The sequence below is a fragment of the Colletes gigas genome, unplaced genomic scaffold (assembly GCF_013123115.1).
Source record: "Colletes gigas isolate AHSC1104 unplaced genomic scaffold, ASM1312311v1 Colletes_gigas_Sc00001, whole genome shotgun sequence".
NCBI lineage: Eukaryota > Metazoa > Arthropoda > Insecta > Hymenoptera > Colletidae > Colletes > Colletes gigas.
Window position 1 is genome coordinate 9,177,354 of NW_025106630.1, and position 27,487 is coordinate 9,204,840.

Genomic DNA, 27,487 nt, shown 5'->3' on the forward strand with positions numbered 1-27,487 from the left:
TTCTATTCTTTCAATTTTCAATCGAATAAATAATCAATATTCACGACCAAATATGACTTTTGTATAAAGTATTTAGCAAGAATTGTTCGTGGAGTTAGAGTTCCATTTTGAACACTGGATTCTCACGAACCCGTTATTAGCGTCGCGTGCGAATGTCTTTTATTTAATTTCCATTCATAATCTTCTAGCTTTACTTTCCACTAACTTTCCAGTACGAGCGTCTACGGAACTGAATATTGATACAGTATGTTTTGGTGCAGTATTACACTGCACCAGTTCTCCAGTTCTGATATTTCATATTCGATTGTTTCTAAATTAATAAAACGACGAAAGTAGAAAATGATAAATAAATTGTCGTGGTAGATTTAATCAGTTTTAAGAAAAATATAGATTTTCTAATAATAAAAGAAACTGTAAGCAAAAAGGAACCAGTAGTGCATAGAGACGGTTTATTAAAACGAAGAAATTTATATAACTAACACACATAAATTTGAATCACGGATGTGAATAATGATGAAACTAGGATTCAATTGGAAGATAAAAATCTGAATATTACTATGCAAAATGTGAAGCAGCTTGTATCTAGGAACTGATAGAAAATATACCATAATAAAACTTTGAATATAATATTTTGTAAAACCAGTATACTATTTTTGGAAATTACGAGCACCAAACTACGTATAATAGTGGTGACCTTTAGAAATCAATATGGAATTACAGACGCGAATTAAAATACAATATAAAAAAAAGGAGACATAAAAATGGCGAATATCCTAATTTACAATTCACATAAAAGCGTCGAGGCCTATGACGTAACCTAAAATAAAAACTAAATAAGAGCCTTGATAGTAAAAATAAAATTCTTCGTTGGTCCTGCTGTAGGAATTTAATTTAATCTTGATTCATAATCATCAGAATCTCCAACGAGAAATGATTTATGTACAGAGAATATTTTGTTTGGTCCAGCATGAAGTTGGGTGTCACTGGTGCGAACAGAAGTACAAAAATTATTCTTCCGGTTACGTTTGTCCGATATACTAGATATGCAATTATATAATGCATTCGTGTTTGAAACGAAAAATCGAGTCGTTCGTTGCACAAAAATTCAGTGACAAAAACGAATATACAAATAACCCGAGCTCGCCGTGAAGTATAGAGCTTTAACGAGCATCGTACACCTTTCCCTTGTAATAATCTAGTCAACATTATGCTTTCTCGTTTGTTTGACTAGGAAGAGAGGAAAATAGACCAACAAAAATTATACGGACGTCACTGTCCGCTTACGAGAATACGAGTACGTTGAACTTTCCCGGTGGATGATGAAAAACCGTGCAGACAAGTCGCGTTTCCGTTTCCGTCGATGTTGAGCAAATTTTTTTTTCGAACAACGAACTAACATTTTCCTGCAATTCTTATTCGCTACTCGAAAATCAGACTTGCCTCCCATTTTGTCAAAAATCAATATTTAATATTTCTTCTCATCCACAATACTATAAATTTCTAAAGAAACAAAAGTGACCAAAAGATGTAATTCTTGCAGACAAATATACATTTGACATCTTTCTTTTGAACGAACGGGGAAAATCATATGATCAGAGTGTTGTCTTGTTACGTGTATAAAAATTGTAATGGCGAAAGAAAAACGCTATTTCTGAATTTGATTAAATTACATTCTCGTCGAATGACACGCAATGCCATTGCTACGTATGAATAATGCAGTCCGACACGTGCTGATCTGGGGTACATCTGATCGGTCTTTGGACTTAAATAGTTCGGTTCTGCGTGGAAGAAACACTAGTCATTATCATGCGCACATAAAACGTAGAAAAAAAAAAAAAAAATTGTTCCCGTTACCTTAGAAAATCCTTCGCATCTATAATTATTCGAATACTCGCGTGCATGTATAATTTACACGGTGTTTGCATAAGGAAATAATCGTATTGTAGACATTTTAGTTTTGCAAACTGCAATAATGCAACATTCTAACAAATTTTTTCCCCCGGGTAGATCGCGATAAACAAAAACTTTCACCTCGACTGTGCTTCGTTACGGTCGAACGATTACGAAGACGAATAGAAAATTCAGCTTTTTATGTAGCTACACGCGACCACAGTTTTCGTTCGAACGGCGGACATTTTGTTACAAAAACGGTCCTCGGTACTTTTTTTTCTATCCCAGTTACCTAATTACTGGCGTGAAACGCGAACGTTGTGGCACGCGGTAGTTACATAAAATCAAACAAGCAAGTTTATGAAAGGCATACTTTTATTCGTACGAAACATATGCTATAAAATACAACGAAGATTATGCCAATCCAATATAGACACGTACATTCGCATGCACGATGCTTTACAAAAGTATATTATGTATACTGATCGGAATCGATCGCGCTAATTTTTTTCTTTTTTTTTTTACATATAAACATGTACAATTTATCCTGTGTAAATAGATACAAACATATTTCTCGTTAAAGTACATTTGTCAAGTCGGTGTAATATAAAAAAAACAAAGATCAAAGCGATTGAACCTTTTTTACTTTCGTTCCACATGTATCAACAATAAACTTAATTTTCACGGGCAAATCGTTTCAGTTCGGCGTCGTGGAACGCTCGGGGGCGTTAAAAAAATTTTTTATTGCGCTTCGTGTAAACTTTCACATACGTTTTGTTCAAGCATACTACATTATATAAAAACAATAACGATACTGGGGAAATTGCGTTAATAAGTTCGTTTCCCACGATAATGAGACCCAGAAAAAGAAAACAGACATACTATCTTCCAAGGATGAAGTAACTGCGAAGAAACACTGTATTTACACTCCAGCAATAGGTAATAAGAAATTACCTATGGATCCTAGATCAGTAACGATCGGTATAGACAGAGAATACCAATAGAAGTCGATTTCCAAACATTTACAAAATGATCATAGACAAACTAACCTCGTGTTCAACAACAAACATTTATCAAGAATTATAGAAAACACACTCCACTTCCTGAACGCGAGTGAGAGCGAATACCGACGATAAAAAATTTCTTTCTTTAAAGCTTTCAAGAGTACCTTCACTCGCGCGACTTACATTTCGTTTACAAACGTAGGCTCCCTTACAAAATATAAATCGATTAATATAATATACACTCTACGTATAAGAGACACGTTAATTGGAAGAGTTACGACATACATAAAGGTTTCGATGGACTTGCTGCGAGTCGCAAGTCCTCGCGGTGCGCGGAACAACGAAGTACGGTCGAAGTACGGTCCGCGACGCGTTAATGAAATTTTTACAACTCTGTACACACACGGTAAACCTGGCAAGATCGTGCTGAAATTCTAAACGCACGTCGTAGCATTAATCGTTCGTAACTCTCCTGCATCGTCAAACTCACAGCCATAGGTGGATTAAAAAAAAAATGTGAACGCTCGCAAAACGTTGTCAATTAAGGCCTCTTATTCCTTCCAGAGAATAAAGTTTCAGAGCTTTAATATTGTTCGACGAGCTACTCCATTGGCTCGGAATCGCTCGAATCCATTCTTTCCTTGTTAATGCATCGAATACGCACACGCGCGCATACATATAAACACTCTCGTTCCTGCAGTCGATTCGAGATAAACGTGCGTACTTACGTGCATACTAGAAAGTTGTGCTACCGTGTAGTAAAACGAAAGAAAAAAAACAAAGACGAAAATGTACCCTGAACAAGTATGTCGCGTTATTTGCTACAGAGTAGTCGTTCCGACGTAAAACTAATAAAAAAAACGAATAAATTACGTTAGTTTAGACCTTACGGATTCAACGTGTGACTAATTGCAAGCACGGGTTATGCAATTTCATCGACAGTCGGTGATTCTAAGAAAAAAAAAATGATTGTCCCGACGCATCGAAGACACACCGTATTGTCGATCGCGAGTCTCCGTTGTACCGCGACGGTAAAACGAACACGTTCACGCGGCATTCGTTACGAATTGTACGTTTGAACATTGTTTAATTTCCAAATATCGTGCACGACGTTCTATCGCGCGGTCTTAAGCTTCCAACGGAGGAACAGATAAGCGGCGATTCGAAGAACAACGAATATCAAAAGCAAGGCAAGAATATCGAGGGTGAAATCGGCGTCGAGCATGTCCAGCTCCTCCAGAGTCGTTTCCGGATTTTTGAAGTGGCAGTAGACCTGGAAATTAACGACGATCGTGCAACGTTATGAAATTCGATCAACGTGCACGTGGGTTAAACCATGTAACGACGAATGAATACCATACCTGGAAACACTTGAGTTTTTCTCGACCGAAAGAGTAAGTGGCCAACGCGGTCCCCTCGAATCCGTATCTGATGTAGCTCAGATAAGTGATCCATCTGAGGTACACGGGGATCGCATCGAAACTGACGAAGAAGCCTGAGAACAGGAGGAACGGCACGGACATCACCGGTGCCAGGAACACACCGTTCTGCACGTTCATAGCTGCACCAACGACGAGTCCGACCGATTGAGCGACGAAAGAAATCAACAAACAGGTTCCTAAAAACATGCTGAACCGCATAGAGTCCGACGGTTGACTCGTCAAGAAATAGACGATCACGACGTACATGATGCAAAATATCGCCTGTGGAGGAAAGATCGCTACGTGTAAGCATATCGAGCAAGTAAGCAAGTTCTTTCTGTTGGATCTTTACCTGAAACGGTATATCGGACACGGTGATCGCTAGATAGTAGGCCTTGAGGGAATACCACCTGTTAAAGTTCTCTTTCAGAAGCACCGGTAGCTCCAACGGAACTGCAATGAAAAGAATATTAAACTACCCGTAATTACACAGTACGGAACGAGGAGATTACGTGGGACAGAACGTACAAGACAGAATCGTGATAGTCATAGACGTGTACATGAGAAACAGCATATTGAAGAAGAGGAACCCAAGGTTGCTAAGTACTTTAGCGCCGTCGTTTCCAATGTCGTAGTAAAGCGCGCCGATCAATAACCCCACCAGGATGTGAGCGAACAATCGAAGATACATAAGCGTCTGGAAAATAAAACAACGTGAATTCCTGGACAGATAAATCGGAAGCTGAACGAAGGATTCGCATTGCTCACCCAATCTCTGCGGCTGAAGAGCAAAGTCCTCTTCAGAATGATCCAGAACTGTTGACACTCTGATGTAGGATATCTGTCAGGAGTGATAATGATCGACTCGTCGAGCAAGGCTACGTCGGCGTTGTCCTTTTTATCCGGGTCCATTGCTATTACTACGTCCGCTGTGTAAAGTCGAACGAATATTAAAAATTGAATTGAATGTATTATGTTTGGTACTACAATGTATTTATAAACTGTCGGTTGCCCTAAATGAAAAAATTCTTAAATTCATCGATCCCCTCGATTATCCAACCCCCCATCCCTATTAAGAATAATCGAGGGTTCACTGTAGTTAGGGTCAAGAGTAATCTAATGTGATCTATGATAACGTTGACCTTGAATGGAATAAATCCAGAAATATACGAGAAGAGATTTTGCAAATAACGAAGTAAAAATATGCATACACTCTTTCCCAGCGTTGAAAACAAGCGAGTCAAATAGGTCGTATCTTCTATAATACATCCAACGAAACTTTCACAAACTTCGTTCGATGATTTATTTGCTTTCTAGGCGTACCTTGTTTTGCAATATCGTTGGTCGCGAAGGATGGAATAACTGTTTTATTGCTGGACTCCTCCTGCTTGTAATCCTGAAACTTGTCCTCCAAATTCTTCACGTCATTTTTGTCTTTCGTCTCGGCGTTCTCGCCGCTGTCGGTGCCTTTTTGGAGCGACTCGCTGAGCGCGTTGTTGAGCCCCTCCGATTTGTTTTCAGGGAACGGGTATCCTTCCCGTATATCGTACTTTCCATTCTTTATGGCTGCTACAAGACTCCTAATATTGTCTCCGTACTCCCCGCAGGACACTTCGATGACTGTGAACAGAGTTATGATAATTTCAGATGGAATACAACAACGTTCATATGGATCATTTTTAAAGATAGCCTAAGTTCATGGAGATACGAAGGCCTACCGGAAGATAATACTTTCTAGGCCAAATAACAACGGTAAATTATCCAGTATTGCTTCACGGTTAACCAGACTGAGATATGGAGGAACGAAAACACAATGATCTGAATAATTATTGTACAAGGTCGAAGTAACTTCAAGATAGTCTGCCCGAAAGGGGGGAACTGTGTCCTTCGCCCAAGTTGAACTGCATAGTTTCTCTCCAGACCGTGCCGTTTCGAGCATTAAGACAAAGAGTTAAGTTGAAACTCAAACGGGAATACACAGTCTGCAGAGAAACTGAGTGACTTGTAGAACTTATGACTTATACATTCGGTATGCGACTATAGAATGCTTCCATACAGTAGGAGAAGTCCATAAGTACATACAATGTCACGCGTTAAAGATCTATCGTCTCCTATGGGAGATGAAACAAGTTAAATGCACGAAACTCACTGAACGAGGCCGGATTGTGGTAACTCGGGCAATTAAGTCCAATGTTTCTAAGGAAAGGTACCAATTGCGACGTGGATCCCTGATAAACGCATTGTCCCTCGGCCAACGTGTACAAAGCGTCGAACATTTCAAAGAGCCTGGCGCTGGGCTGATGAATGGTGCAAATTATTGTCCTCCCTCCCCGGGCCAAAGTCTTTAATAGCGAGATACATTGAAAGCAAGACGACGAGTCCAGACCGCTGCAATCCAAACGAGAAGAAATATTGCTTTATTAATTTTGTCTTAAACGATATACATCATAATTTGAACCTCTGGTATTCGTTTAATTTTTCTTATACCGCAGAAAATCTGATTTTAATATTTTTTAAATAAGAAAAGATATTAGAGAATTCTACAATTCTTTGATTTTCTCCAATCAATTGCGATTGGCAGACAGAGACACAGGCCTTGAGCCAACTGGTCATCGATCGTGGCTGTTTTCTCTTACCTTGTGTACCTGTCTTGTTTTTTGTTTAAATCGACTGTAAGACATCTTATCTTGCAGATGTTGCAAAAATGCTGCGCTGAATTCTAGTGAAAGTCGAGGAACAAAAGAGCTTTACAAAACTTAGAGCTGGTCGCGTACTTTCTCTCGTCAATTATTATGAGCATCCTTTCGTTTCACCATCCAAGTAAACACACGAGCCTATGATTCTCTATGTGTGTAATTAACGCACAATGAAAAATGGTACCATTAGCGTGGCTAAGCATCACGCTAGTACGTACACGAATCTAGCTATTCAAGAATTTGTACTATATTGTAAATCAGAGCCTTGGTCGCTGATGTCCATCCATTCTTGCTTGTGTATTTCGTACAATTAAAATGAGAAATTGCCAAGACCATCGTAGAAATCGGTACAAAAATTTGCAACGTAAGATTTAATGAATTCCAGCGTGGTTTCGTTCAATGACACTGACCATGTCTTCGTTAAAACGTTTATATAAAAAACCAGACAGGTTTCTCTGGCACTAATATAGCGGTGAAAGTGAAAGTACTCGTAATAAAAATCTCCAATTCTGTTGACATTGCATCTATTGTCGATTAATTTCAAAAACAGAATCTTCGGCATCGATTAACATTTCTAAATCTAAATGTATTGTCGCTAGTAAAATTAACGACACCACTTGTTGGATCGCCACATGTAAGCTTAATTAATTTAACTATTTAACATTCAAACGAGGGATTTGTCGATATCCATGCAGCAAACACATTTCTATCAGCCATCCATTTTTAGAGAGTTCATGAAACTGACTAACCAGCCTTCCCTAACGAAAGAAAAGTGATTATTTACCGGAGAACGTTTTTACTATACCTGGTAGGTTCGTCGAAGAACATTACTGGAGGATTATTGACTAACTCGAGGGCAATGGAGAGCCTCTTTTTCTGACCACCGCTCAAGTTCGAGGTCATGGTTCGAATGTGCTCGATCAGGCCGAGCGTTTCGAGGATTTCCTGGATCTGAAAAATAAAAAGGAAACCATTCGGTTAGCAAACCACGCTGTTCCTTTTTTTCTCCGTTGGCACTCGATTCGAGTGTTTGCAAGCCGAAGAGGCCAGACGGGCTTCACGGTAGAGTTCTTTGGTGTTGGAGGACAGCCATGACCCTCGAGGATGCTTAGAAATGGCGAGAGAAATTTAACACGACCACCTACCACTTCCTCCTTTTCCGCCTTGCTCGTCTGAGAACCGAGTTTAAGGTTCGAAGCGACTTTCATTGCTTCGGCCACGGTTAAATTCGCGTGAAGTTGATTGTCTTGCATGATGTAGCAAGAGAGCTTTCTGAAGGCACTGAGGTTCCTCTCGTGCCCGTTCATCGTGATACTTCCTTCCACGCCCATCGACCTAAACATACGTTTGCAACAAGCCGTGAATAAACAGTCGACACCAGCGGTCAAAACATTTCATTTTTAATCAACGTTCCCGACCCCTGCGCGGGTCCACTTCAAAACGTAGAAGATTTATTTCGAATCTACACAGTGTATTGCCACCATGATTTGTTAAATCATGGCGTTATGTCTCACACTCTATGTACAGATTGATAAATTTTAATTTATAGATACAAATTACTCGCTGTACAAAAGAATGATCTGAACGAAAATTGAATGATGGACGTGTAGAGGACATATATTTATTAATCCATTAATCTATTCGATTCGTTGTTTCTAAGGTAGTGAGCTATTTATATCGAGAAATTATTAGTTTAAGAGATATCTGTCCATTGAAAAATGTTAGTAATACAGATAGCTGATACTCTTGAGACGACACGAGATGATTTATTATTCGACGATGTAATCAAACATAACTGTTTCACTGCCTTTATCGTACGAAAGTTGAATGAACTGTAAATTTAGTTATCGTTGATAATCCGGTGAAATGTAGTAATAATAACAAATGTATCTTCGATAGATGATATCCAAATTGTGTGGTTGCGCAACAGTTAAGTCCTTAGTTCTTAGAGCCGAACAAGGAAGCATGACGCAAGAGAGAAGAGTTTCCGGTTTGGAATAGTCGTCAACCTTAGACGTTTTGAAGCACGTGACATAAAATCTACACATGTGTACGTAAAATTAGCCGAGAACATAATATTCCGCGATCGACTGGTATCTTACATACTAAAGAAGCAACGGTATCATCCGTATCGCGTGTGTCTAACGCTACAGTTAGAAGAGAATGATTACAATCGCACAGTTCGGTGTCCGTGGGTGTGCAGAGAGAAAAACATTACGTGATCTATTCTTTTTTCCATTACGTTTTAGTCACCAGGGAAGCTACGTTTGGCAATCAAATAGACAGAATTACCACTACTGGTCCAAAGAAAGTCCTCATTGGCATAGACCAATTCACCAACCTTGCTGGCCAGTGAATGTTTCGGCTTATATTTGGGTATATGATCGATCGAACTTTGCAAACACTGGAACCCAATATAATGAGATATTATGATCATGAAACGACCACCTAGGTATCCTGATCTAACGCCAATGGATCTTTTTTATGGAGTTACCTAGAAGAAAATGTTTATACCCATAAACCAACGGCAGCAGTTGATGAGAAAGAGTGTTTTTTAGGTAAAAGATTTGTTAGAAGCTGTGGTACAGTGGTTTCGGAAAAATACTACAGGCATGCATTAACAATCAAGGCAATGTCTTCGAACATTTAAACGAATTTACATATTCGCTATTTCGTGCGTATAATTGGCGTCGTTATGACGTCAGGAATAAATGTCACTCGAGGTACAAGTTATACCTTTGATTCTGCCTCGAAAGCAACCAGCTTCAAGAAAAAGTTGGCAAATTTCTCGAGACATTTTGTCTTATGTTTATTACTTGGTACTTCTTCGAGACATCATTTTAACATATTAAATCAGTATTTCCCAAAATATGAGGTGCGACTACAAGGGCGGAGGAAGGGGGGCGTAAAGGAAGATTTATTTCTTCTATCAATACATTAAGCTTAGAATACTATTGCCTGCTAATTTTGATCACCAATTCCCCGATTGTCAACAGACTGCAAAGAAGAAAACTGTTAGTCGGTACACAGTTGCTAATAATTTCATGTTAATGAAATAATTTTCTTCGACCATTCATCAAACACTACTTTTGTTTATTGGGTGTGATTTCACTAGTGTAGTGTTAGCGAGATTATAGATGTAGTGTCGGAGGGTTAAACCTACCACGTATCTTGGGCGTAGAAATTTTCGTTTATTTTTTTTAGGGTGCACCTCCTAAAAAGTTTGGAAAACACTGTATTAAACCACTTGCAACAAGAACAAATTAATTTGTTAACAAGCCTTTTTATAAGATAGTGTAAAAGATACGATTTAACAGTGGTAGGTCGCCATACCGGAATAAGAACATGCTCTTCTGTCCGATGGCTGATTTTTAAACGCTGCCACGCGCCTGAGTATGTTAAAAATATGAGCGTGCCTATGATTGAGAGTTGAACGATCGATTTTCTAAATCGTACCTTCTTGAAAATTAGCGAATTTATAAAAAATATTTAGTTAAGAAGCGGAATTGTTTTCCTCGTCTTAACCGCATTTTCTATTGTTTCTACTACTGTTTACGCTAACGAATTCACTGTCGTTTAGAAAGTACACGGACAGTCGAAAAGTTCTCGTGAAAGAATTGCGTAACGATTCACGAAGAAAGCGAGTGAAATCGCAAAAATTTATACGTAACCGGGCAAAAGAAAGTGAAAGACAGATGTTTTGAGAAACATCGAATGTATTCTCATCTCACAGCCGCGCGCAGGGCTTGCAGTTTCGAGGCAGTAATTTAGAATCACGGTGCAACGCGATAAAACCGACGGAATAGAATTTATGAAGTCGAACGATAATTTTATCGATGAATAATGATCGCGTTGCAAAACTTGCATAAACATAATGACTCACTTGTATCCGGTCAGGATGTTTAAAAGAGTCGACTTTCCAGCGCCGGAAGGTCCCATAATGGCCGTCAGCTCTCCGGATCGCAGCCTTCCGCTGACGGATTTCAGAATTGTCTTCAGATCTGTAAAACGATCGAATTGTTTCCTGATTTGGAGAAGAAAAATCTATTATATATCCCTTCACATTCCGTGAAGTTTCGAGTCTTAAACGCATTATGCTCGAAGAATTATGGAAAAATTCAAGGAATTGTCAACATTCTAGGACTTTGAACCAAAGTCTGCGCTACACTCTCACATTGTACGCTAAACATTTAACCCTTTGAACCCGAGAAGCGATTCTCAATCGCTGCCAAATTCAATCTAAATTTTCTAATCCATAACAATGAACTTGAGACTCGAGAATGAAATCGATACATGGAAATGTTTACTTTTACAGTTCACCATGAGGCAATGTTCGAATCAGCTCGTTTTTCCGGGTTTAGGAATATTACAATAAATTAGGTGTCCGACTGAGAATCGCTTGTCGAGTAAAAATAAACATTTATTAAGCTGGTTGGTGCGATATCTCGGGAACCAGTAGACCGACCGATTGACTTGACATTTGACACATATATGTAGAAAATAAATTCCCCCCGTCTGAACGGAAATAAGCTCGATTTATCGAAAACTTTCGTCGTTTGAAAGAGTGGCAAGATTGTTCCTCGTGTTTATAGAAAGTATTTAAAAAAAAATCGATGCTTACACGCTTCTGAAAAAGTGGATCGGTAACCGAGAGAGTGGATATGGTATCGTGGAAAAGAATTGGGGCAAACCTTTTCAATTTTGTTTGTTTGTCGATTTCGAGGACTTGGCTGCAAACTGCGATTAATCTTTCGAAACGTCAACGACCGTGAGATCAGACGGGAAACAAAGAAAACCGCGTCGAGGAATCGGCAACCGTGCATGCGGAGACATCATTTTCCACATTGTCAATCATACTTTGCCCCGAGCGTGGATATCGCGAAATAACGAGGCTCGTCTTATCTGTTCGGTGTTGAAAAACATGCAACAGAGAATTGCACACGTGCTGGATGTATCGAACGTAAAATTATATTGCCAGCAGTTAATAGGTCTCTAACGTTCGTCTCGTTAATGTTTTGCTTTAATTAAAGTTAACGACTATTTGTTGGAACGGTTGCCGTGCCTCGAAACCGAAGCAACACATCACGTTTATTCGATTACCATATTGTTTTTCAATGCGTCCTTTTATGCGTTGCGTGCCGTGTAATATAATTGATAAGTACGATATTATGATATTTCTACTGTTACATCACACGATTCTACGTGTACGTGTCGCGGATTGCGTGACTCTTGATTGTACCTTTTTTTTCTCTCCCTTTGCAAATGTAACACGCACGCTCGATCGATCGCGCAAAAACCGGAACTCGATCCGCGGGAATTAAAAAAAAAAAGTCGCGTTTATACAATATTGGCCGTTAGATTATCCGTTGGAATAGGTCAACTCGCGTATCGAACCGATTAATATCCATCGACGCGATACGCAGTATCGATTGATTATCGAACGAACGATATTGATGTTTACACATGGAAAATTATTTTGGATAGAGATCGATGGAACCTTCTTGCTACCTTGTTTTCGAGATCTTTTCCTCAAAATCACCGATTTATCTGTCTCATCAAAATATTTCTTTTTTATTAATTCAATAAAATTTACAGCACCGATGGATAAGGTGGTCCACGATAATTTTGTTATTGCAACGTTTCACATAGAGCATTTTTGTTATTACAGTAGGATTTTTTATTCGATGATTAAAAAAAAAATACATCGATGCTTGAAAATTCAGTTTACGACAACGCCGGTTAAAATTGAACGTATCGACGTATGCGAAAGGAAATAGAGTGCGTGAACTCTCAATTAACTGGGACACGAAATAAGTCGACGATGTTTCCGGTCGAGTAATCGCTCAAAATACATTTGATTTCACTTAATAGTTCTCGAGAACACGAGCAACGAAATATCTGCCCTAAATAGTTGACATTATTTCTATTCCCTTGAATGGGAAAGCAGCAACGATTTTTTAAATATCTAAACCACCGAGGATATAGAAGAAAATGAAAAGTCTATTTTTAATTCTCGCAAGACAAGTTTGCATTGCCTGTATTACATGTGAGTCGAGAGTAAATTATTTAAAAAAGTAATAAATAACTTGTACGATTCAAGGTGTAAAATTATCGATAATTATGGATGTGGTAAGTCATCTGGGTCGACGGAAACCGGTAACGCCATGATCGGAAGTGTGGCTGGTCGTCGCGTGACAAACACGTGGAAATAGAAGACATTTACGACGAAATGATTTTAACGAAATAGTGTCGAGTAATGCTCCCTTTAAAACGAAATTGAATTATCAAAAATTCCAACAAATATAAATAAAATAAGTGTAAAACCCATTCACGATAACGTAACAAATTAAATGCTACTTTCCCCATCAGGAAAAATTTATTTAACAGTGTACTAATATAGTCGTTGCCGCTTAGAACCAAATATAACCGAGTAGCATAACTCGTTTCTACGGTTAGGGCGATGAAAAAAGACTTGTTCAACAGGTACTTGAGTCCTAACGTGTCTCGTTTCCAAGTTATGTTTGGAAAGATTTTATCTTTGAACGGAGGTCGGGACTTTCCTCCTAAAATTATCGATAAGAATCAAGAAAAATATTCGAACACCAGTATAGTATTACTAATTATACTCTGTAGGTGAAATAAATGTACACTGAACAAAAGAAATGTGTTACGTTATATTACAGGTTCTAGTTTAAAAAATTACAAAAATTTCATGTTTATTAAATACAATTGCTTTTTTTTATTTCTGTGTATGGTCTTCGACTGCCATTGAGAGTGTTATGAGACTATTTGACCAGAGAAAGTTGTAGCCAAGTCCTTAAGAAACATAACATACAGGAAACCTGCTCGCGACGATCTCAAAAATGGCATTATTCCTGTTGAACGTACTCTAACCCATGAGTTTCCTACTTCGGAGTGGGATAAATTTTTATTCGAATATTCGATGACAAATAAAACAGTCAATGAACGAAATATTTATTTGTCATTCTACTGTTTTTTGATTTGGGATGTAAAAAGAATAGTCTGTGTATATGGTTGGTTTCATGAAAATCGGTCCAGTGGATTTTTAGCTAACCTAAAATGGACCGAAGATTTTACAGTGTTATTTATAGAGATAAAAATGTTGCCTATTTCTGGTACGAAGTATATGTTGGTCACCTGTTATTCGAATAAAATTTAGCCTCTGATATGGCGCAGCGTTCGAGAACACGAAGCGGTTTTCATTCGCGTGTAAACGTAAATGGAGAGAAACCAGACAAGGATTGCGTGTAAATCACATAGCATGAAGGACATACGCGAGCCGTCTGTACCATTTAAGGGGATACTCTAGTCTAACAATTCTTTTTTTAATCGAGTTTCCATTGTTACGGTTTCTGCTTGGGTTTTTTTCAAAATACGCTCAGAAAAGGTTTCATTAAAGTTCGTAAAAAGAAACTAATAACGATTTCTCGATTCCCTATATTCCCTAGACAACCGATTCCCTGGAAATTAAATTACAGCATCGAGTATTTTATATTTACTAGTTAAAAAAAGAAGAAGAAAAAATCAATACTATGTTTTGCTTCGAGCTTGATAAACCTTGACTGATACGCATTAATTGACACAAAACGTGTATGGTGATAATTGTCTATCTCGAACATTATAGCAGGATGAGTTTGAAGCGGAAAATAGATCAAGTTCATCTTCCACGTGGATTTGAATTTTTACACGTAAAAATAATTAATTTAAATTTGTTCTAATGATCAAAATTGTTCAACTGCAGTCCGATTTTCACTCCCATCGCTGTCAGAGATGTATAAAATCATACTAAATCCTTTGTGAAATCGTTACATCATGTATGTACATATATGAAGACATTTGTCTGGCGAATCATTCAGAGAGAGATCATTATGAACACATCATTCCACAGATTTTATACAGTTTCTCTGGACTTTGAAACGTTGATTCATCAATTTTTTCTAACCTACAATTCGCATTACTCTTCCGCACCATTAATATCTCTTCATCATACGATTTTATTTCCAGAAAAGCTTGACAAGTTTTATTGTTTCCGCCTCGAATGATAAATATTAAGGAAAATCTACTTTTTCCACCAAGTTGGTCATCGAACACAGCGACGTGCAAGGAGAATCCCGCCGACATTCGTGGAAAGCGTGCGTCGAAGAGGTTATGGTTGCGCAAAATGTGGATTGCAAAAATGTTGCCAGAAGGCACACGTTCACTTTCTATACTCGGTTGTATTGCTCTGATCGCTTTACTTGCTCGTGTGTGTACACACGGATGCTTACCACACGTGAAATTATGAAAAACGGGCGGGAAAACTGCGTATAAATTCGTGAAAAATTCTTTAGATTGTTTTACGTGTGACAAAAGAACGATACTTGCTGAATAAGTGTAACTATGTTAGTTTTGGATGCAAATGTAATCTGTGAGGTTTTCGTTTAAAAATGGCTTGGGTTTCGAACGACGTACGTAATTTGAGATCATGGTTCGTGGGAGGATTTGAGCTGGCATAAATTATCGGTGACGCCCTACTAGTGCAGGCCAAAGACCCAAGGCGTATCCCTCGGTTCTACGTATCGCCATTTTAACGATACACTAAACTTTCTCAAAGCTCTATTTAACGATGTAAGTAGCTAGCAATAATTAATTAATGCAAATAAATAATGTATAAAGAACGACACACTAAAGATATTAAAATTCTAAGAAGAAACGAGAACGGAATACGACTACCAGAATCTCTAATTGGCCGTAAAATCCGAGGTTTTTTTCGAGATAGAAAAGAAATATACTTGAAACTTGAAACGCGGTTTTCCTCGAAACAGGATCTCTCGGGCCGACAAGCAGATGTCACTGAAAGTAACTGAGACATAACCTTGAAATTTTAACGGCTTATGCAACACGTGTTAATTCATGACCGAGTACTGGAACCAACTGCAAATATGTAATGTTTTTTTTATCGAGAAAAATGTACTAATTTCTTGACCACATAAAAGTGATTTGAAAAAGAAGTTTCGCGAACGTTAAAAAGTAACGAAGTATGGGAAGCGTACTCCCGCCATCTTGTATTAAAAATTTCGATCGTTTCCTGTCGCGAATTTAATTCGAAGAATTCTACAAAGTGCACCGCCTTTTTCCACTTGAAGAATGAGGATATTCTCTTGATACGGAATTGCAAATTGTGTTACATAACCTCGCAAGATTCTTCGAACGGGCGTTGTTCGATCGAGAAGGTAAATCCGCGGGATGATGCTAGAAACGAAATAGAAATGACAATTCGATATCGCTGAAACGAAGCTTTATCGCGCAGCTGCTGCAATTGGAACACAGCGAGCTGTTCCGAGTACAAATTAACGATAAGTGGGAACAAAGACTGGTCTTTTCAAATTGTTCCCCTTATTGTCACAGTTGCCGCTATTATTACGCTGCTTCTTTCAACCACTACGAACACATCCTCTATAAACAAACACGCGTTGCAACAGTAGAACTTGAAATTCTCATCTAAATATTTTCGAATAATAAAGGAGCCATCCCACGATCCATCTTTAAATTTTTAACAATGCATAGAAGCAAGTAGTATTAACAAAATTTTGTTCGTCTTTGGAACATCGTAAACAACGACGTTTACGTTTCTTGTGCCAAGTGTATGGACTTTGGAAATCGTGTCTGGAAGTCTTATGCCGCAACCGGTCTTCTTACAAAATCTCGGTCACTAATTCCATTCGCTTTAGCGACTCGGCTGCGTTCTAGAAACCGCGTAGAAAGTTATTCTTTCGTAGGAAACACGGATGAAAATGCAGATTGCATTTCACCAAATTCTGGAGCAACAAAAATGTACAGGATAAGTGCTGCATAATACAAACAGTTTACTACTTTAGAGTGTATCAACAATTAGAGAACAAACACGCTTGACGAGAATTGCAAATAAGTCGGAGATAAAACCAAGCGATGGATAAAGCACTATAATATCCCAAGATATTAGTACGATACTCGGTAGAATAAACTAAAGGTTAGAAATATTGCATTTCACGCAGCTATTATCTTTTTACGATTGACACTTTAACGATTCGTATAAAAAATACATCGTATATGTTTAGTCATTAGTTTACGCAGGAAACTTGAAAATTGTTGTTTTCAAATCACGATGTAACCTATCGATCTCGAATGGAATTATGTAACGAGTGTTTAATTTTGTATAGATCCCTCGTTACGGTGTGAAGGAAGAAACGGTAAAACGTTAAAAAATGTGACTAATCGTCGGGGAATCGACTTCGTGTCGCCTGGCTAACAGGATGACTCAGATTTTTCTGTCTCCGAGGGATCGAATCTGCTTTTTGTATCGTGAGCGTTATCTCGTCCGGTTCTATTGTTGTTCGATAAGAATAATCGCAACCAACAGTGCAACTGCCACAGCACGCGAGTCACGTTACTCGAGATAGATCCTTCTTTCACGCAGAGGCACCGTTTACTTTCACTTTTGTGGTCAATGTCATCGAAAACCAGTTCCAACAGTTTCGACTCGCCCGTTGTGCAAAGCTACGGTACCCGAATACCTCGAGTAAATTATTTTTTAATACAAATTATTTCTTTCATAGTCGTGGAGTTTTGGTATTTGGTTATTTCCTCCGGAATGCACGAAGCTATCGATTCCCCCTCTGCCACCAGCAGAACGCGAGTGCAATCGTGATCTCGCGACCTTTTCATTCCATAAATCCGTATCGATTTATCGATTAGGTTCAAGTATGGTCGTTCGAGTAAACTGCGCGACTTGGAAGTTTTCAGACTTTCGAAGTAAATTTATTGCAACGAGTCACAGTTGACACCGAAAGTTGAATTTTATTATCCCCCTCGGTAATCGTGTTATCGATACTTGGTGTCCTACATGCTATTGTTAGAAACTAATATATGGTCACCAATAACTACCGACACGGCCTCGTAAACTAGCGTGTAAATATGTTACAACGAGTGTAAATATAGCAAAAAGGCATAAAATACTTAATAACGCGGATACCTGTACCTTCATTTTTAAAAAGACCGCGCTACACGCGGAAATTGTGGGTCTAATATCAATTGAACGTGTTTAGAAACTTGTGAGAAAAGGGAGGTAAGAATTTGGGAATTTTCATTTATTCAGGATGCGTTATTATAGTAACAGTTATTATAGTGTTTCTCAAACTGTGGTCAGCAATTGGAACAGGAAAAAAATACGAAATACATTATTTACTGGAACAAATGAATGTTTCCTGTAGTATTTTATTTGCATTGAAAACACAGCTGTTAATACATGTGAAAACATGTCTTTAACTGCAAGTAATACTGTGCACTATAAATTTGTATATAATTGGGGGAAAGCCGCACAGCCGTAGAACACATTTTCACTGCAAGGAAAGATGGTTTTTTGCATCCACACATACAGTTATGTATATCTACGAGAAAGTTAATGTCATTAACGTTATGTAAACTGTCTCTATGTGTGCTCAACTTCCAAATAAACCACGCCAATCTTATCATTTTATTATATGCATAGTGTATCAAAGAGTGGACTTTTATCGCATCTTTTTATTAGGTAAATAACATACTTAAAATTTAAAACCCTCGAAGGGGATTAAAAGGGAATGTTTTTTTTTAACGAACGTATCAGGTACTATGTACGTTAACACGATTACGTTTAACCGGCTAAATGGACTTTAATGAAACCATACATTTACCCTCTATATCCTTATCACAAGATCTGATTAGACTTTGAACGGGACTGATCCATGGATAATGCTGCTTACCTCTTGTACTTTGCAATTGTACTCTGATATGTATCAGTTATTTATACAAAAATCGTAAGCCTCGAAACGATCAAAGTTTTCTTGTAAACTGGCAGCGAGCTTAAAAAGGTTAAGAACCATTATTCTAAACAATGTGGCCGCTGGAGAGTCTAACTCCTGAGAGAGAGAAAAAAGTCTCCCGCGAACGCTACGTATTAATTACGGTAATTGAGGTACTCACTGTTTTTGCGTCCCTCTCGCACCTTGTACGTCAGGTCGGTGAATGCCAGATCGACCGGCGGCCTTTTTGAAAGATGAGTGATGGTTTTTGGCTGCGCGGGAACGATTTGCAACCGGGTCCCCGACCCCTTCCTGGGTTGCAATAGAATTTCATTGGTGTGATCTTCCTGAGAACTACTTCCCTCAAGCTTCATCTTTTATCGTGCTTTATTCACAGTTTCTATCGATCGCGAACTTGCTTGATCCCGACTCGTACGGAGCTTTAATCCTCGTGATATTCTTTTTTTTTTTAATACTTTTCACAGTTGATTTTCGTTCAAACGGTCCGACTATATCGCAGGGCTGCGTTCTGGTTTCCAGGGGCACGTGCAAATTCTCTCATCGCCTGGAAAAATTATTCGTTTCGAAATCGGAATCGATCGTCTATCAAACTGTTGCTCGTAAAGTTCGATCGAATTATAAAATTGAAATCAAGTCGAAACCAAAGATGTTCGCCTTCGAAATTAAGTAAACTTATCGAATGTATGCGTTCCGTTTTGTATTTTTTATTGACAAGTTATTAAGAAAGAATAATTAATGTACCTGATTATTTTAATTTAAAGAATTTGCATGCAAACTGATTTGTACATACCCAAACAAAGTGATAAATTGCTACAAATTACCGATTTATTCGATATTGAAAATGTCCGTGTAAAACAATATGACAAATTGATCTGTATGTAACCGAGTATACTCGAGTCAAAACATTTAGCGGTTAACATTTCCAGTTACTGGAACGATGCAGACAGAATACCGGCGTTATTTATGCCGATTTAGTATGACGAAAACGATCCCTCGAATGTCACGATCGATCGTCTGCACAGGCAGATTGCATGCAGTTTCGAATCGAATTACCATCGATAAGACGTGTAGATTTCGAACGACGGATACAGCGAGGGCAAAACTTTCGTTGCGTCCTTGAAGGGATCGAATTAATCGGTTCAGTGCCAAGGAGCACGATCACGCTCCTATGGTTCTCATGCTAAAGTCTCAGTTAAACGAGCATTTTTGAACTGCGTAAATGTGCATACAGCGTTTAACCAATGTTCAGGAGCCTGAGAAACGCTCGTCTAACTCAACCCTAAACCCAACAACGCGTAACGGTGGATCCTATCGCTAGAGATGAGCAAAACTTTTATCTAGATAACGATTTCGTACAACGAATACATGAACACAGAAAACGTGGTAACTCCAGCACTCAGACGCCACTCATACGAGTAAACAATGGAAACGGACGTTTGAAACGAAAAGAAAATTCAGAATGCATTCGAGAATCGAACACTTGTTCGTAAAAGCACGAATCGAGCCACAAGTTGTCCCGTGATTGGCGCCAGAATTGGACAGAATTTGTTAATTGTTATTCGTTAAATGAGATTACGTTAATCGAATTAAGTCTTGCCCATCTCTGACCAAGGACTGCATCGAGAATCGTGTCGTACGAAAACATTACGGCGGACAACGCGTTAAGGCGCATTCTTACATTGTCCAAGAGTAAGCAACGCGTGGGACGGCGGATGAAAAAATGCGTTCGTGACTTCCAAGTAAGAAACGTGCAGACCATGTAACTCCGGTTCTCGAGTCAGTAGGAACGAGGGGTCATACCGTTTCTCGAATTCTGCGTTCCCGAACACACGCGACGCGATAAAAGGCACACAACACTCACGTATGTTCGCGCGATCGCGCGTACGACGGACTGAAAGCGTCTAGGGTGAGGTTAGGCGCGATCGCGACGATAACGAGAGCATACGAGATTCAACGAGGCACACGATTGGCTCGTCGACCTCCGTACGATGCTCAAACCTCCGTGTCTCGAGACTGACTGACTGACTATCATTTAGCTGCACCGCGGCCATCGCCATTGACCGTCGTCGCTTTCCAGAGTGCTCTTTCTCCCTCTGCTTCCCTTTCCTTCCCTCTCTACCTCTTCCGTTCTTTTCAACGACGTGACAAACACGAGCTGCAGAATGAACGTTGTGAAAATTACGGCTGTACCGTCGCGTCGTTAACCCAGACTAAAGTCTACGACGGGCTGTTCGGTTGCAGCCCGCGACAATTGTCCTTTTTATAGCGATTCGGCTGACCCGTTCGGCCGCGATTATTTCAGCCTGGCACGATTTACCCCCTACACGCCGGTTCGAGTTTCTTCCTGTACGTAGACGCACACGTATCGGGTCGGTCTAATATCTTTCAACGAGGACGTCGTTGCTGGCCGCTGTTAAACCAATGATCATTAAAGGTTCGCTAAGTGAGCAATTTCTCGACCACGTGGTGCCTTTCTCGTCGATCGTTTAGGGATTAGGATCGCGACTATTCCAATTATTCAATATTTGGACGAATAATCTAATACCTGATTGCCCTGTCTTTTAATCTATGTATAACAGCGATAGAAAAATTTTTCTGTTTGTTTTTAAATGACAGCCTATATTTTTTTCGTTTATCGTGCGATAGTGCACATAACCTGCAAGAAGTTAGCTTATTCTGCATAATCTACTATGACCTCGACCGAACTTGTGTTATACGTATTCGTATTCGTTTCACGAGCTTTTGGAATCCCTTTAATTAATTCAAATACTATTCTTTTGCTCTACGTTATAAAAAGCTGTTTATTTTTAAGTTTGTCGGAATACTTCCTGGTAGACGACATTATGTATTCTTTCGCCGAGTGCACAAACAAATAAATCGTTGCAGTCGTTCGCTCGAAACAGTAGCCTATTTTCTCTACGTCGACAATACGTCTACTTTTGAATTACTGCTAATTTGAACATGAGAGAGGGGAAGTATTGTTATCGATTAAAATTTCAGCACTCCCTTCCTGGTTTTAAGTTGGCTCGAGTTCAAAAATACAAACAAAAAAATGATTACAAAATTCTGCAGTAACGTCGAGGGCTTCTTTTCCTTCGAACGTGACCTAAAAGATTCCATTTTGATTCGAGCCTCGAGAACGTCGCCTCCCGTTAAAAACCTGTCGCGATAAAAAACTTGTTTCCCCGAAATTCTCGCGGGCCGTTCGCCTCTTCGCTATTCCAAATCCGCCATCAGCAATTCATGAGCGCCGGGGAAACGTATCAAAGAGGACTGTTTTGTTCCAGTGAAGGAATCGAATATGCCTCGGTTTTAGTTTCAGTGTATTGAACGGACAGAAAAATTGCAGACCTCAAGAACCTTCGCGGTTTTTTTTTTACCATGAGATTCTAGCTCGCGCTATAGTCGCGAAACGAAGGTCACGTTCAAGTATGCGTGTGCACGCACGTGTGTCGGATACGACACATCTGCCCGGTGCAGAAAAAAAATACAGCAACGTCACTACGATGTTTAGAGATTCAACGTAACCGCAAAGAAACTATCTAATTGCAGGAAATATCACGCTGATATTTTCGTAATTAACCTCGAACAGGGAAGTACGACGCGTACGAAAACAGGTTTAGAATATTTATGTATACTTGGACGGTGTGAGGGATGTGCAAAATTCTTGTTTGGATAAAAAAAATAATCAATATATGCAAACAAATTTCAATAACCTAAATAAAATATTACATCACAAAAAGATACTTTCTATCACGGTACTCTATTTATTTCGTTATTAATTTTTAGTATCTTCGTTTTGAAAAGATCTACAGAGCTTGTCCCAGGCAACAAAAATCCTACTGATAAAGAACGAAGATAAGAATCGATTCTAAATCATCGATGGACGTCGTTAGAACGAATTGCAAATCATCCGTTATTTGCTCAACTTATTAAGCTACCATTTGCATTTCTCTCGCGATTTCGTGAAACAATGGGTCGTTACGGATATGTCGTCGAAAACGCGCTGCTTTGACGTACGAGGCTCGTCGCGTCACGTTTCATCAGCGTCATATCGCACGCGTTGGACTTAAGAACGAGTGAAGTGGTTCGTTAAGGGACCGTATAAAAGCAACTGTCTATTCATTAGCCATACACTTCTGTCGACAACACAGAAAACGAGCACCTATTACTCGTGGCCAGTGGCGCGCCCACCATGCTACAAATACTCATTTCTAGAACCCTTACAATTTTTCTAAATAGTAATAGACAAGAACAAACCACAGAAACAAATCTTCTACTCTCTGTATTTATTTCACGTCGCGGCACATTCGTATGCAATAGTCCCTCGCTTAATGACGAAAAATGAGGTCCCCGCTGGATGTCGATTAGACCGAACACAGAGTAATTCTTGGAGATCATGGTCGGAGACAAATCATCCGTGGATACCTCGTCGATCAGCAAATTACCCATGACTCACGATGCGTTCCATGGAATTGCATTCGTTGGTGCATTTTAAACGAAACTGGCGCGATCGATAGGGCTATTAGTATTTCCTGAACCAAACTAGCGAAGAGTCTGCGAACGTGAACCGGTTTTCCCGGTACAATGAATAGACAGCTCCTAGCAATGATCGCATCGTTTATGTAAATCTGGCTATTATGATCGACACGTGCAACGAAGTGTTCTCATCGAACAGCGTTCTGTAAAATGGACGAATGTTAAAGTATAGAACGTTATCTCATCGTCTGCAAATGATTGTTTTTGTAAGTCTATACCGATGCTTGTTTATCTTGTTCTAGCGACGAAACGAGGGTTCGAATTCGATTGTTACATTTTCCTCGGAACGGCCTGCATGCTTAAAGTCACGTAGATCACCGTATAAATTCAGAATGCCATTGTACGCATTCAGATGCAAGTATTTAGAAGGACATCTTCTCTTTCGTATGCAGTGAACTAGTTTGGCACGTGCGCGACGACACGTGTTACCCGCTCGAAACACACAATGGTGCAGATTCAAAAGGCTGTACGAAAAGTACGAGGACAAAGTTTGTAAATCATATTTCCATAGAGGATCTGTCGTCACTGCCAAAACGAGCGCAACACGTTCGAAAATCGTGCGAGCTGTTGCTAATGCTTGCATCGTGAGATGTTGACGAATAAAGGTCGCTTACACAATCGTGAGCGCAAAGTCCGTCTGGGCAGTTGTCGTTTATTGGTTACGATAAGACCGTAATTACTGTGTTATAGCTTTTATATCTCTGAGGATTTCACGTCGACCTCTACTCCAGTGCATTCGCGATCGAAACGAAACTTACGAATCGGCCATTAAATCCCTCAAACTAATTTCCAAATTTCAAACAAAACAATAAATTTGTCGCGTCAATTTTATCAATCGAAAAGTCACTGATATAAGAAAATTCAATTTTTGTTTAAATTTAATTACAAATATATATTTATTTAAAAAATCATGTTTTATTTTTCTGTTTTACAAAACTTGAACGTTAATCGTAATTTTAGTTGCATCAATCGTATCTGTAACAAGGCTACTATCGTGATAAAATCGACCTATATTTTGAATCATTAACGACACTAAAGCGTACATTATCTGTAACTTTATCGTAAGGGGACGGAATCACTATTATTTGTACATTATTAACTATCGCTATCAACTACACGCGCTAAAGAGCCCTCGTGTAAACGATTAAATATTTTATCCCTCGATCGTTTTTCAAGATTAGCGAACAGTACACGCGAAAAAAACTTATTAATCCAGATGAGACGCGAAACGAACGTTCTGTCCGCTAAATGCAAACCAGTTGTCAGAGAAACGATATTTAATAAGCGTGAGTAATTTTCTGCGGCGAGGATCAAAGTCCAACGAAACGTCTTAATAGTTTGAAGATGCGCGCCGTGTTCTTATCGGTCAATTTACGGCCATCGAATGAACATTATCGTGAGTTTGTTTTAAATACTTTGGTCAAGGTCCCCGATAAGTTTCGCGTGTTTCAAGAAAAATACAACTTCCTTTTTAATAACCTTCTTGAACAACAGTCAACAGTCTGGAGATATCTTAAAATAAAATTATAGATCCTATCTTGTAGTTTCAAGTCTCAAGTTTAAAATTTGAAACAGCTGGCTTGGTCAGCTGGTTCATTCAAAATCGTCTGACCGTGTTGATCGCGTGTGCAGAATAACGAGCACGGACCCGAATAAGGAAACGTTTGCGATGGACACACCTTGTACAAAAAATCAACGACCATATTAAGAGTAATTTGCTACTCAGATAAATATAAAGTGTATTTTAAAACATTATTTCTATGTAAAAGGCGAATCTACGCAAAGGTTTCGAGACCTCGAGGAACTGAAAGGAAACCAACGAGACTTCTTAAAAGTTCCATCACGCGTGTGCCTCGCGATGCACCGACACGACGCTGCCGCGAGGCCATTGCGATCCATATATCAACTGCATCGATCAAACATCCATCGATTTTTTTAAGTCGAGAAAAAGCAAGTTTATTACATTGCACGTAATCATAATAATATTGTTGTTCTCTCATAGTAGTAGAATCCTCTCAGAGGAACGTATTCGCAAAGCTTGAGGGATAATCCTTGGACATCATTTCCATTAAAGTATCTCATCTGAAATCCGTCTCATTTGCACAATTTCCAGTATACCATTTTACAAGCAGGGCCACTAGGTATTTTGTCGTTTGAGGCAATAATTTAGACAACTAATCCCAAATTGTACAGACGAAAATCGGGAATAATAAAATCTTCGTAACGTACGAGGCCCCGAGACACGCGCCTTTCGCGCCAATGCCTTGTCACGGCCCTGCTTGTACGTGCATCTTTAGATATCTGTGCAATAAAGACGTGAGATGAAACAAGTGCATAGAAATTGTTGTATCAGTTTTCTTTAGAAACGATTTCGCTCACCGTTCGATTCCATTATTGATCAAAACTTCTTGCCGGTTCTGCCTCCCATGTTCCACCATTTTTTAATTTGTTTCGCTCCCCGCGGACCGATTTATCTCGTTATCTGCGCAACGATTCAATCTTCTGAAAGTACATAAACACATTATGTATGTATAAGGCGGATTATTAATTGCTGCACGAAATTATGATGTAAGATAATGACTTGCTATCGATTGGTGTACGAGACGTCGCTTGCAATCTCGTAAAAAAATAAATCATGTTAAAGCGCGTTCTCACGCGTGCAAAACAGCTATCAAAATACGCTTGAACTATTTAAATCAGTGTTCTCTAATTTCTCATAAATCAAGCCCTACCTTGACACCTTAAAAATGATATATTACTAAATAATAATTGAAAATACTTTACAGCGTGGAAACATCTACAAGTTTATCTTAATGCGTTAAAAACGTAATTTTCTTCCTCGAGTAATTATACCGCCAACTTGCTGACCTTGACGAGTCTACAAGGCAGGGCTTGCTCCATGATATTTACGCAATCGCACAAAAAATACTTGAACTTTATCTTCGAGTGTTTTTTCCGTCGCCCAACCTTTAATAATAACATTTTTTAACCGGATTGAAAATTTAATAATAACAAAACTAAGCCTTCGAACAAACTAGACAAGTATCGGAATGAAATTGAAAACGAGACTCGTGTCATTACGAATTCTTCTGGAAACGACTCGTAAGGAAAACTTGAATTGTGGCGGGAAACCCACAATCAATAAGTTCGTTCTATTCTTATCGGAGGAGCGTTTCCACCGACTCCGTTCGATTGTTCCGTTGAATTGAATAGAACAATGCTCGATAACATGCTAATCACCGGTCGCATAGAAATGCACGATGTCGAATCGATTCAGAGCACGAAGGTGGCGAGAAAAAATTCAAGCCTCGTCATCCCGATCGTAAAAACCGACACGCATCGTATTACTAACTAACCGCAAAAACTCGAGGTTATGATACATATATATATAATTCGTTCAAATAAGTTTCTATACGTACGGTTCAGTCTATAGGCAATCAAACGACCAGCTTTCCGGACACCGATGCGGATTAAACACTCGACGTTGGCAGTTTCACACGAACTTGGATTCACGGAATAGAAAAACTCGGCATACCACCTCTACCAACGCGCGACACGACGTTTCACTAAACGCGTCGCTCGATGGTCGACAACTGTTACACGTTTTTAATCTGAATCGCCGTCTGATCGACGATCATTCAACGCATGCCCCCATCCTATAATACTGATCGACCGATTGGTTGCCGATAACCGTCGGAGAATTAGAAACTTGGGTAACCCTTCCTTCCTCGGTCTTTCCAAATCCCCCACTAACAACGCCTGACGTTTTCAATCCTATTTCCATGTTTTGCTCCTCGTGTTCTTCGGTCGACCCTGATGCACGCATTCTTCACATCGGCGAGAAAAATGGCCACCTTCGCCGCGGCTCGCGTTTATTTAATGCCGGGCTTGATCGATAAAGTCGGATGCATCGTTATCGTCAACATCATTCCCTACGATACGGGCCCGCTGATACATTTATTACTATACCTGTACCATAGTCTAATTAGCATAACCTCTAAAAATATGCTAAATATAAGTTTCATTATGATCAAAGAAGAAATATAGTTTCAAACCTAACATATTCATCTGACTCGAGAAATATGAATACAACACACACT

The 27,487-nt window shown here is 39.2% G+C and overlaps 1 protein-coding gene across 6 annotated transcripts; it reads right to left on the reverse strand.

The window, feature by feature from the left end:
* Positions 1-1,780: 1,780 nt before the first annotated feature.
* Positions 1,781-27,088, reverse strand: LOC122397132 (ATP-binding cassette sub-family G member 1). Of its 6 annotated transcripts, none has more exons than XM_043396084.1 (13): positions 26,807-27,088; positions 25,767-25,889; positions 19,009-19,139; positions 10,895-11,012; positions 8,157-8,346; positions 7,817-7,962; positions 6,465-6,703; positions 5,639-5,935; positions 5,084-5,244; positions 4,844-5,012; positions 4,668-4,768; positions 4,256-4,597; positions 1,782-4,167 (listed from the first exon to the last, which is right to left on the reverse strand). In XM_043396084.1, the coding sequence occupies exons 2-13, from the start codon at positions 25,823-25,825 to the stop codon at positions 4,009-4,011; spliced, it is 2,112 nt and encodes a 703-aa protein (XP_043252019.1). In that variant the 5' UTR covers positions 25,826-25,889; positions 26,807-27,088; the 3' UTR covers positions 1,782-4,008. The 6 variants fall into 6 exon arrangements, with proteins under 6 accessions (XP_043252029.1, XP_043252019.1, XP_043251991.1 ...); XM_043396056.1 differs by lacking the exons at positions 25,767-25,889; positions 26,807-27,088 and adding exons at positions 19,902-20,162; positions 20,649-21,067 and having other exon boundaries at positions 19,009-19,392; XM_043396065.1 differs by lacking the exon at positions 26,807-27,088 and having other exon boundaries at positions 19,009-19,392.
* Between the last annotated feature and the right edge of the window lie 399 nt (positions 27,089-27,487).

What these genes read in the sequence shown, in the direction of transcription:
- LOC122397132 (XM_043396065.1), bottom strand. Translation starts at nt 19,201, where the DNA reads ATGAAGCTTGAGGGAAGTAGTTCTCAGGAAGATCACACCAATGAAATT. An exon ending in CAACGATATTGCAAAACAAG is followed by an intron (nt 5,245 to 5,638) that starts GTACGCCTAGAA and finishes GACTTTACACAG; the next exon opens with CGGACGTAGTAATAGCAATG. An exon ending in TCTTCAGCCGCAGAGATTGG is followed by an intron (nt 5,013 to 5,083) that starts GTGAGCAATGCG and finishes TTTATTTTCCAG; the next exon opens with ACGCTTATGTATCTTCGATT.